The sequence below is a fragment of the Lagopus leucura genome, unplaced genomic scaffold, assembly GCF_019238085.1.
Source record: "Lagopus leucura isolate 7727_CA_CO unplaced genomic scaffold, USGS_WTPT01 Super-Scaffold_73, whole genome shotgun sequence".
NCBI lineage: Eukaryota > Metazoa > Chordata > Aves > Galliformes > Phasianidae > Lagopus > Lagopus leucura.
The window spans coordinates 94,634,277-94,646,409 of record NW_024962252.1 but is presented as its reverse complement, the minus strand read 5'-3'; the positions used below and the strand labels follow the sequence as shown (position 1 = coordinate 94,646,409).

The 12,133-nt window shown below is 40.7% G+C and overlaps 1 protein-coding gene across 1 annotated transcript; it reads left to right on the top strand.

Moving 5' to 3' along the window:
- The first annotated feature begins 818 nt into the window (after nucleotides 1-818).
- Nucleotides 819-5,089, top strand: TMEM17 (transmembrane protein 17). The gene is made up of 4 exons (XM_042862210.1): nucleotides 819-921; nucleotides 3,686-3,789; nucleotides 4,043-4,156; nucleotides 4,569-5,089. The coding sequence occupies exons 1-4, from the start codon at nucleotides 819-821 to the stop codon at nucleotides 4,872-4,874; spliced, it is 627 nt and encodes a 208-aa protein (XP_042718144.1). The 3' UTR covers nucleotides 4,875-5,089.
- The last annotated feature ends 7,044 nt before the right edge of the window (nucleotides 5,090-12,133 follow it).

The following is a 12,133-nucleotide window of genomic DNA, read 5'->3' as shown; positions in this document are numbered from 1 at the left end:
AAACCTCAAAGAGCATTTCTCAAGATTAAACCTCACCTGTTTAACCTGTAAAATAGGAATAAGCCTCACCCGCACCTTAAGATTTATGTTAAGAGCACTCATGCAGTAAAGCTTGCTGCCTTCCCTGCCCATAATGGGACATGCACAGTACCCCTTGAAATTAGGAGGTATCTGTAATACCTTCTGCCTTCCAATCTGTTGCCATTATTTGAAAATCACTTCCTCCTCATCTCTTCTGAAGGTCTTCAGGTTGGTTTGCTTTGGGTTTTTGGCTGGTTGGTTGGTTTTGTTTGGGAGGGAAGGCTTGGTGCCGATTCCTGCTGCCACATTTGATTTGCAGAACTCTGCAGTCACATAGCACACCATCCGTCTGCTTGTAAGCCAAGTGGATTTCTCAGAAGTTGAGCTTTATTGGCCGTCTCTTTCTGTGGCTTTCCCAGTGGGATAGAAAGAAATTAAATTTAAACCCGGCTTTAAATTATTCAGAGGTAATTGAGTCTGGAAAGTCATACTGGAAACGATCAGCCGGTAAAGTAGCAAAATGCGATTCTGGGGGAGAGGAAATGGGGAGGATTTGGGAGAACTGACGCGTCACACCAGGCACAACGAAACCACTGCTGTTATCGCTCCTTGTAGTGCAGGGCACGAGCTGCTCCTTCATCCTGGCGATGCGGAACGCAGTTCCCTGCCCGCATCGCTTCTCCCCAGAACGAATCTGCACCGCACCGCGCTTCGCCCCGGCACCTCTGGCCAAACTCCACGTCTCCACCGCGCCTGCGCGCCCCCGCCCCGTCGCCAGGACGACAGCGGCCCGCGGCATGTCGCTGCCCGAGCCCCTGCGGCGCCGGCTGGGCTCCTTCAGCCGCACCGTTTTCACCGACAGCCGCCGCGCCGGCCCGCAGTACCCCAGCGAGCGCGCAGGTAAGCGCGGCCGCCCGCCAGCAACAAAAATGGCGGCGGGAGCAGCCAGGGCGGGGGAGCGCGGCCCTTCCAGGAGCCAAGATGGCGGCGTCAACGGTCACCTGGAGGCCGTCAGGGCGGGGCGCGCTGTGGTTTAAAAGCGCGTGCGTTTGCATAAAGCGTTACGGGTAAAGTCCTTTGTTAGGCCGGCGCCGGGCTGCCAGAACGAAAAGCATACGGGGTTGTAGAGAACACCAGGAGCAAATAGAAGAACTGAGCTGCTGCTCTGAGCTCAGCAGCCCTCACAGAGGACGGACTGCAGTGCGTAAAGAGGTGTGCCTATAAGCTGAACTTAGACAGAAGAAACTCAGACTGCAACGTCCCTGCTTTCTCCTCCCTCATCCAAGTCTAAAAGGACCATCCCTGAGGACATAATCCATATCCATAAGAAATGAGAGTTTTTCCTTAGTCCTATTGTGAGGGAAACCTGCAAAAAGCCTGCAGTTTTATTCCTTTGCAGTGACGGGAGCCATGGAAATAAACTGTCTGCATAGGCAGGTTACGTTCATGGAGGTTAACATGAATTTCAACCGATAAATCCATTCCAAGGTGATTAAAGTTATTTCAACACAGGAGCACTCATTAACTTTATGTAGTTGTGCCAGCATAGCTACACTACTAGCATACGTATCAGTTCCTCATTTTGTGTATCAGACAACACTGAAACATTCTCTAGGCTCCCAGAACAGCTTCTCTTTCAGTCATTTCAGCCTATTTTCATGAAAATTCTTACAAGAAGCCTCAGCTTATTGAAAGCAATGGCAAATGTATCATGAATTTTTTTGAGGTCAGGCATTCAAGTTCACACTCACATACTTCAGGGAGTTGCATCAAATTTGCCACTGCAATACAGCCTGGCATTTTCCTGTATTTTTGCTATTCTAGAAAATAATCACAAGTTCAACTTAGGGATAAAAAGATGAATTATAATTTGCTATTTCTATGCATTCATTCAAAAAATTATTTTAAAACTTGAGCAGAAATTAAAAATACCAATACTGGGTCAGTTCAACCTTTAATGTACCACAATATTTTCATCGTCACAATTTAAATTAGAACTCTTGGCTTCTCTCTTTTTACATATGGCTACAAAGCATTGCAATTTCATCTAATACATACAGAGAAGAAACAGCGTTACTTGTGCTTGGATGGTCTTGTTTTTTTGAAAGATGAAAACAGAATCATAGCATCGTTGGTGTTGGAAGGGACCTTTAAAGGTCATCTAGTGCAACTCTCCTACAACAAACAGCTAGATCAGTTGCTCAGAGCCTGGTCCAGCATCCTTTAAAATTGTTTCTGAGTGTCCTCACAAGTCCACAGACTGATTTGTTAGGAGAGCTGAAATAAATTTAGACAGACAGTAAAATTGGTTTTGAAGTACCTATAGATTTTCATTCCTTTGTAGATGCAGTAAAGTGTTGATGCTTAAAAATGGGATTATTAAAAATAGATGCTGGTTTTCTCGCACTTTCTATTTCAGTTTAATCAATTCCTGCCCCTCACACCCTGTCCTTAAGGTCTGTCCCAGTTCTATTCCCAAATACTCCTCCCCTCCCATCTAGTCTAGTAACTACCCTGAATAAATGCTCCTGCATCTGGCATAAAGACTTCTGGAACAGATTGTACCAAGATGCATGTGGCTGAACTGGAAACAGGAATGCCAGACTGAGATGGAAGAAAAACAGGTATGGAAATAGTTGGTACAGAAAGAGAAGACAGTGTCAAAAGAAGGGGGGTTCTGAGTTTGGAAGGAAAACCTTGTGGCTGTTGGACTAAGTTCCTATTGAATATCATCAAGACAGACAGGGGAATAAGACTTGAATACAAAGCAGGTCACAGTGAATACTTTCTAAACACGCTTAGATGCTATCTTCACCAAGTGAAGATATACCTACAGACTTCACTTGAGGAAAATGTAAGAAGTAGATCTGTTGGTAATTGAAGTAAATTTGTTGTAATATAAACTTATTAGTTAATATGGCAATAAATGGTTTGTTAAAAATGAACCATTGAATTGGAATGCCCTTAAAATTTTTCCTTGTTTTCAGTTTGATCTTTTAAAACTATGATTAAATTCTACACACTGAATTCTGCAGACTTTAAATTCTGTTTGCTGTTTTTCTTCATTGTATCAACATCTTTTGTTCTTACCATTCTTTAAAAGACAAGTTTTAGCTTGACACATATTTGAAATTCTTTAATCAAGATCTAAAACAATTACAGGTTTCTTGCAATGTTACTTTTATCCATGTTTATTTAAAGACTCAGAAAACAAGAATGGGCATTATATGCCTAGAATCTGCTCAGGAAGGTCATCTACAAAATGAAGATAATCCAATATGTACTCACCTAAACTCTGACCATCCTCTTCAGAGCAGCAATAAAATTAGCGCTTCCTATTTCTGCAGTATCAGTATACAGCAGTACTTGAGCTAAGCTTATCGGTCAGGTTTTTGACTGTCTGGTATTTTATGGCTTACTCAACTTGAATTTATGACTACGTGATAAAAATTCTTTATCATGTGAACTGGAAGTTGGATTAGATGGTAGGAAATAATATAGCCTAAAATGAGATAGATTAAAAAAAAAAATACTTTTAACACTTAATTTGACTGAGAAGTGTTAATGCCCTCCTTGAAGCTAAGAAGGAGCACAAACTTTCTGTCAGTTACTGAAAGAAGTTATGGAACAAACTAGGAGTGATAAAGACTTCTTTTATCTGCAGATAACGAAATACTTTCCAGTTTACCACTACAGATGTCCCTCTATTTCAACGTTTACTTTTTCCCATTTTGGTGGCTCAGCACAGTTGTTATGCTCCAGCTGAAGGTGAGTCCTGAAGGAAAATAATGATTTGCAAGCGTAAATTTTCTTATCAAAACCCACCAGTACAGAGATGGAAGTCACTGGAGTTAGAATTTAGTAGGTTTGTTTGGAGGAATCCTTGAAACTGGAGTCTCAAGAATATTTGAAAGCTGATATAGCACTGTCAACTTACAGTAGCATACAGTGTGTTCATTTAACAGTGTGTTCATGTTATAAAGAAGCATGGCAGAAGCTTTTACTCTTTTCTTCCCTCTAGTATCCAGTCTTGTCAGATTACTACAAATTCATCCTGGTCACAATCATGATCCTGACTTCTCTAATAGAGATCATTCGACTCTACCTGGGATACATGGGCAACCTGCAGGAGAAGGTACGTTACCATATGTATGTTTTAATTTGTAGAGGAGAGCTTTTTACAACTGAGCATAAATAAAGCAATCTACCAGTTCATCTGAGAGATTTATGTTGATTAGGTGGGTATTTCTGAGTGATATTGTTTACCTTCTATTACCTTAGCATCAGCTTCCATTAACTTTTGTGGATTTCTCCCTCAGAGGTGACCACTGTCACTCCTTAAAACTGTTTTTTTAAGATATAATTTCTGTTAAAAACACATTATATGGAAACACTAAAGCATCTTATTTTCCATTTCACATTATGTCCTGGCTTTTGGAAGATTTATTTTTAAAAAACGGTTTTCTCTACGAACTTTAGTTCCCCTCTTTTTTTTTCCCCTCATCTCTAACTGCCGGTTTTCAGATGGTGATGTCTCCCTGTTACAGGTCCCTGAGCTGGCTGGGTTTTGGCTCCTGACTCTCCTTCTGCAGTTACCTGTAATTCTCTTCTTGCTATTTAATGAAGGTCTGAACATTCAGCCATTGGAAAGATCAGTTAATATCATCTTTGCCCTCTTCCTCATCTTCCAAGTTATTGCAGCCTTTGTCACCCTGAAAAGAATGGTAAACAAACTGGCAGCTCACTTCCACCTTAATGAATTTGACAGGCTAGAGGAAAACCCTGTGCGTCATCATTATGGCTCAAGCAAAGAAGGGAATATACTTCCCATGGCTAGTATGGGTCCATGCTGAGGAGCATCATACAACAAGTTTGGGCTGGGGATCAAGCACTCAGGGCCTGAGACACTAACAGAGGCAGGCCTTATGATGGTACAACTCTGTTCCATTTTGTTGGGTCATTATCTATACTTCTACTTCAGAGACATTAAGAAATAGACTGTAAGTGCCAACATTAAACCTCAGAGTTGAGCTCCACTCTGCAAGAAAAATCAAAGCCAGTGATGTAAGTTGCTGAATGGACCAATTAATTTGCACACTGTTACTGGGTGAAGTACCTACAGGGTAGGTTTATGGGTTTTACATCTTAAAAAGTCATGTGCCATTTCTAAAGAACAGAAATCTATTTTCCTAACTGTTTGCACACAGACATATTTTGTTTACAATAAATCCTTTTTGTATGTTTGTATTTACATCAGTTTTTTGTCTATTCTTCCAGATGCTGTAGATATGTAGTTAAGCAAAAACGGGCAAGAATCTTGAAGCCTAGAAAAAACAGTAGGGGTGGCAGTGATGAGAGACTACAGCTTGAGGTGGTCTTCCAGATAATTCCAGCACTAGGAATTCCTTACTAATAAACTAGGGTGGAGTTGTGAAAGTACTCTTTTGCTCAAAACTCCTGCACTCCTCCTCTTTGGCTTAGCTGGAGTTTTAACTATCAAGCCATTCAAAATGAACAGTGCAATTTTCTCAGACAGAAAATTCAACAAGTCAGATGTAGCAAAATTATAGACAATAAAAAAATTGGTTTATGTCACAGGACACTACATATGCCACAGTTCTCTCATTTCTGTTTGTACTGATGTCTAGACTATCATCTTCTTCAGTTTCAGTAATTGCTGAATGCTCATTTTTTTCTGTCAGGGAGGGATAAAATAAAATACATTTTTCATCTGAATCCTTAGTTTTCAGTAGGACAAAAGTAAGCAATTTTCAGAGCTGGCACAAACATCCAGACTGCTCGAAGAAAGGTAAAGAAGTCTGATGTGAAAAAGGCAGAGCATACTTAGAGCTGTTGTGTGGTTAAAGCTCATAGAACCTTTGTGAAAAAGGAAAGCGTTGCACTTTGTTTTATGCCAGAACTCTTTGTTTCAGTGCATGAGTGAATGTACAACACATTCTATTGAGTTTCCTTTTCTTACTTTGTTATTGTAGACTGTACACTATCAAGGCACATACCCCTTCATTTTTAAACAAAATGCTTCTACCAACAGCAGAACTGGCTGTTGTGCAGAGAAAAAGCATTAGAAACTCCTTGTAAAAACATTCCTAACCGATGCAGTGGGAATATTGTGCATATTTTCATATCAGTTACGTTGCTGCAGAGTATTGAGGCCAGGGCTGATGAGGTAGAGAAGAAACTTGTAGGACTCATTACAATGACAGATAGCAACATAACAGATTCTAACAGCCCAAACAGAAGCATCATAAACCTTGGAGCTTTTTTTTCCCCAATAACTGTAGAGTGCATCTCAAATGTCTTAGTGTTCTGTAGACATTCAGTCTCCTCTTGACGCAGTACAATGGGAATAACTTCAGAGACTGCCTTTCTCTATAGAGGATAGAGTGCAGACCTCCAAGGAGCTCAGCTCCACCAGTAAGAATATCTGGGTGTTACAGAAGTACAGATTAACAGCACAGTGGGAAAGCTGAGCACTGCTAGTTTTCAGTGCCTTCCAGAAAGCAGCATCTTTTCCTTATGTGCACCTACATGCAGTAAACTAAGATCTGAAGAGACAGAGTGATGCACCTATAGTATTCAAATTTCTTGCTTGCACTAGAGAATGCCACACTCTGTTTTTCTTCCGGTATCATCTTAAAAAGCTTAAATTTATTCTGAGATAAGAGTGTAATGAGTGGGAAGGCTTTTGACACCAAATACATCACATACAACATGATGGGGCTGAAAAAAATTCAGCCATTTAATATTGACAACAGGGAATTGGCCTCCAGGGCTAAGGCTGCAAGGCGTGATTCAAAATCCTTGCTTTTAGTGATAAGGAAACCATAGGCTTGGAAGATCAATTGCTATGCAAGATGATTACCGGAAGCCAAAGATAAATGGATACACACCCCTCTGCTGGAGAGAGAAACAGAATATTGATGTGCTGACACAGATAACAGCATTCAGACTGACTGTTAGATTTGCCCGGAAATGCTGAAGGTACAAACCAGTCCAGGACATAAAACTTCAGCAACATGCTTCATAAATCCAAGACCTCCGCATTGTCACCACTCAGGTTTCATAGCATAGTCTTTGTTTTAAATTCCATTACCAGCTTAAACATTCAACTATGAAGCCAGCCTGCCACTACCTAAAAAACTTCACATTCTGAGTCTACAGCTGCAATTTTTCCACGAATTTCCCACTCCTGCTACTCAGAGGCAGGAGAAGAAAATTACAGTAGTACTCAGGAAGACAAAGCAGTGAATGAAGACATGCAATGAAACTTTCCCTTCAGGTGCTAAATTTCACAGGAACTGGTGAATCTTAAATACACCAGTTACTTGTAGCACAGCCAGATTTCAGACATGAAAAGAGCAAGTTTCAGAAACTTTCAATAAACACTGAAAAACAATAACATACATGAGGAGGAGAAAAAGAAAACTTCACAGAAGGTGCTTACACATTACATATAAAGGGAGGAATTTCTATGCATCAGGAACACATAAACAATAATGGCATTTATGTCTTAAAGAAAAATAAAGAAGCTTTATGAAGATTAGAAAAAGTTGCCAGAACAAACTGGAAGCAGCGACAGGTATGGGAGAACTTCCAAGGGATGTTGCAGGAAGGCTAAGAGTCCTTCATAAATAGTCTTCTTTTAGTTACTCAGGTAACTATGAAGGTATGTTAGCCCACAATAGGAAGCACGTATCTGTCTCATGGTGCAAAGCACTCATGAGTAGAATGGGAGGATTTAAAATGCAGCAAAACAAGTTGCAAAGGCTTTCAGTGTGTTGGTTTTTTTTCCTCTATGAAAGGGAAGAAGCTTAAGAACACTGGAAACTGCAGTGGAAGTTCATCATAAAGCCACATAGCATCTAGACAGTTTTGAAAGTAAGCTGTACAATAGCACCTTTTTGTTACATTGCAGTTTGCGCAGAGAACTACTATTGGTGGTTTTTTTTGTTATTTTTATTGTTTTTTTAATAACTATCTTTTTTTTAATAACTAACTCACTATCAGTATGTTCCCCTTCACTAGGGAGATCTTTGAATGGCAGAAATCCGTGAAGAACTAAACCCTGCATTTATATTACTTCAGCAAGTTTACTGATAGGAAAGGTCAACAGACAGTTTGAAGGGAAATTTGTACTGACATTCTTCCTTTAACTAAAGATGAAGTACTGGCATATTGCCTTAAAATTCTATTTTTAGATTACTGATCAATCTGAAGATGGATTATTTTCATTCAAGGGCATTGCTGCTGAGAGTCAGCATGTATTCCTTGTCAGAAATGGACATTGTAAAAGGATTATTAGTATTTTTTTAAATAGTAGGCTGGACTTCTGAGAAAGGGAAATTAAATTTGGAAGAGGCTTCACTTGTGTACCTTGCTTAGGCAGATCTGATAAGGCAGACATGAGATAAGGGACAGATTTGATAAAACCAGACAGTTTGTAGAAGGAAGGGTGTAGCAATGACCTTTCTATAATTCACTCTGATCATACATTTCACTCTTGCCATTGTCTCTTATGAACTAGAATGGAGTTAGCTTTAATCTAAATTTAAACAGTTAATGAAGCTGGTAGAATCGGCACCATTACTGAGTCTGTTAAGATAGTCAATAGTAATATTTGATAGCTAGGTAAGGCTTCAGACATCATTTATTTTGAAAAACAAATTTTGCTTCTCTAGGACGAAGATCAGATGGCAGATAAAAACAATAAAGAGGTCTTCTATAGGAGGCAGGTAAATCACTATATAAGGGTAACTGATAAGGCCAAGAAAAAAAACTAAATAGGTTCCAGAAGCATGGGGGAAATGAATATGCTGATATTAGATGCCTCTGAAACAGTAGAGAATTTATTAAAGGGAAACAAATGTGCTGAATTACTGACTTGAAATCTTACAGGGTTCAGGGGAAATGTTATTCCACAAGCTAAGCAGGAGCTTACAGGACACAAATCCATGTTCACTGAATAAATACAACTTATGCTTGTTATGAAAAACACCTTCTACTTCAGATGTTCCAAGGTTTGAAGGTAATAGAAATATCACGTTTGGGAAGCATATACTAGCCAAGAAACATGAGTATTACAGGGAAACCACAGAGAAAAGCAGAAGAAATATGGCAGACAGCTACAAAAACGACCGTGCTAAAACCTATGGCTTCCTAGGTGGATTGAGGAAGTATTAGTGACTTCTCTAGAGCATCCAGTGCTAGGGAAGAAGTTCCTGCAGTCTATGAAAGAAGCCACTGTTTTTCTTTAAGGGACAGAAAAGACCCTTCTCTATTCACGTTTGTACAGCCATGCTATTTCCGAGTCAAAAATGCAAGCCAAAATGTTTGAACCCTGTTTAATTACCCTGTTTCAGTTTATTCAAGCCACACCCTAAACTGAATTCATTAAGGTGAGAAGAACATTGGATAGACTCGCACCCAGTCACTCACACTGCAAATACGAGGGGGATTTATTTCATATAACTTCACATAGAGAAAGTCTGTGGTAGGCTGGAGCTTTGAACAGCCTGTCCTTTTCCATACAACTGCTAGTACCCAGTTGCTTAAAGAGGAAACTCCAGCTTGTGACTGATACGGATCATTCTGGTCCAACTCCTGTTTGAAGAGTGAGCAGCAGGATTATCCTGGTGAACCACTCTGGTCTGCCACACTGAAGGGCATGTGATGGGAATGAGCATGCTCGGTTGCTGTGTCACACCTAAAAGAACCATTACTCAATGTTGATGCCTGGCAATGATTACTTGTCTCTAAACTAAAAAAAATATGGCTTTTTTTTTTTTTTAATGGTGGACTATTCAGTTTAAGAATTGGTTGGATGGTCACAACCAGAGGGTTGTGGTCCACAGCTCTGCATTCCAGTGAAGGTCGGTCATGAGTCATGTCCTCTAGGGGCGAGTCTTGGGTCTGGTGCTCTTCAACATCTTTATCAAAGACACAGACAGTGGGTTTGAGTATACCTTCAGTAGGTTTGCTAATGACACCAAGCTCAGTGGTGCAGTTGATACAATAGAAGGAAGGGATGCCATCCAGAGTTGGAAAAGTGGGCCAATGCAAACCTAGTGAGATTCAACAAGGCCACAGACAAAGTCAAGACAATCCCAGATGCATACAGACCGGGAGAAGAATTCATCAAGAGAAGTCCTATGGAGAAGGAGTAGGGGGTTCTGATAGATGAAAAGCTGGACATAGCCAGCAACATGAACTTGCAGCCTGAAAGCACAACAGTATCCTGGGCTGCATGAGCAGAGAGGTAGCAACAGAGCAAAGGAGAGAATTGTGCCGCTCTGCTCTGCCTTTGTGAGGCCCCATCTGGAGTACTGCATCCAGGTCTGGAGCTCCCAGCACAAGAAAGACATGAAGCTGTTGGAGTTGGTCCAGAGAAGGGCCAAGATGATGATCAGAATGCTGGAGAACCTCTCCTATGGAGAAAAAAAAAGTTGAGGGAGCTTTGTTTGTTCAGCCTGGAGAGGAGAAGGCTCTGGAGAGACTACCTTACTGTGGCCTTCCAGTACCTGAGGAGAGCTTATAAGAAGGAGGAGGGAAAATGACTTTTTACATGGTCTGATAGCAATAGGACAAGAGGGAACAATTTTAAACTAAAAGATTGGAGATTCAGATTAGATATTAGGATGAAAAATGGAAGGTGGAGGGGCACTAGCACAAGCTGCCCAGGCTGGATGGGATCCAGAGCAACCTGATCAAGTACCTGACCTAGTGGATGGCAACCCTGCCCACAGATTTCAAGTTTTTTTTTAAACTAATGACACCAAAAGAAAGAAAAGGTCTCATTCTAGTAGCCATTGAATTACCATCACCCTGTGCCTGAAAACATACGTGTATATAATCTCCAAACAGAAAAAAATTCCACCTCTACACAAGATACACAGAACTGTAGTAAGAATAAAAGCAAGGAAATGAGCATTTCAACTACATACACACATGAACTCTTGTCTAGTAATAGGAATTATTAAAAAAATCAAAGAAGCAACATCATCCTTGATGTTGACTCCCTGCTCCTGGGTGTGTGGCAGGAACTGACAATTAAAAACAATACTTTGGGGCATCCTTTCTTAGGAGAAAAGAATTGGCTGTAATTTATGCCCTAGGAAAGCAGGTTGAAGTCACCCACAAGGACAAGAGCAGCTGATCTAGAGATAGCCCTTACTTTCTTAAAGAATAATTCGTTGTTGCTGTCATCCTGGCTGCGTGGCCTAGAGCAGACTCCCCCAGTGTCATCCACTTTATTTGCTTACCCCTTAACACCTACGCAGAAGCTCTCAACCCAATTTTAACTACCTCCCTGTCTTGGTGTGCAATCACCTGTCAGTCTGAACAAGCACAGAGCGCAGCTGCAAACTTCTTCCAACTAGGGAAGAATAAAAAGTTCTGAAAGTCATGAAAGTAGAATGAAAAACAGCATATTATGAAAATGCCAATAAGGCAGCAGCAAAAGGATTAGCCAGGCTGGCCGCAGGCAGCAACGATGAAATGTGACACAATAAAAACCTCAGTTATTGCATTAAGATCGTTTTAGGATACTGAAGACTTAAATAAAGGAAAGCTCTGGATTACTTTGTTATTGAATGTTGATATACATATATATTTTTTTCAGAAACACTAAGCGTGAAATACACAGTTACAAGGGCAGTTTGAGAAATAAAAATAAGTGAGGAATAGTCTGCAAGGGATTGTTTGGAATGTTCTGGATAATTTTGTCCTAAACATTACCTGCAACACGTTTGGCCATGTTCATGTTTCTCAGTATAGCTTTTATTTGTACATTGCTAAAGGACTGATGCTGGTTCAGAAAGGCAAGGGAGCAGCAGGACAGCTCTTACTTGCTCTTTTGCCAGCAAGTTTCCACCCGCTTTGCCGAGTGCTTATTGCTCTCATCCCAAAGCCACTCCCCAGCACAAGGCCGCTTTGGCTCCTTGGCACACATGCAAACACTGATGCTGTTGCCCTGTCAATAAGAATATTAACTGGTATTAAAACTCTGACAAAAAGATGGACTCTCATGGGGATCCAGGGAAGGGTTTGTTTGTGTTTTTAATTTCACCGTATGGCCAGCTGCCACTGTTGTAGG

Excerpts from the sequence above, each read along its gene's own strand:
- TMEM17 (XM_042862210.1), top strand. The coding sequence starts at position 819 with ATGTCGCTGCCCGAGCCCCTGCGGCGCCGGCTGGGCTCCTTCAGCCGC. Across the intron at positions 922-3,685 it reads GTACCCCAGCGAGCGCGCAG|ATAACGAAATACTTTCCAGT; the intron begins GTAAGCGCGGCC and ends TTTTATCTGCAG. Across the intron at positions 4,157-4,568 it reads TGGGCAACCTGCAGGAGAAG|GTCCCTGAGCTGGCTGGGTT; the intron begins GTACGTTACCAT and ends TCCCTGTTACAG.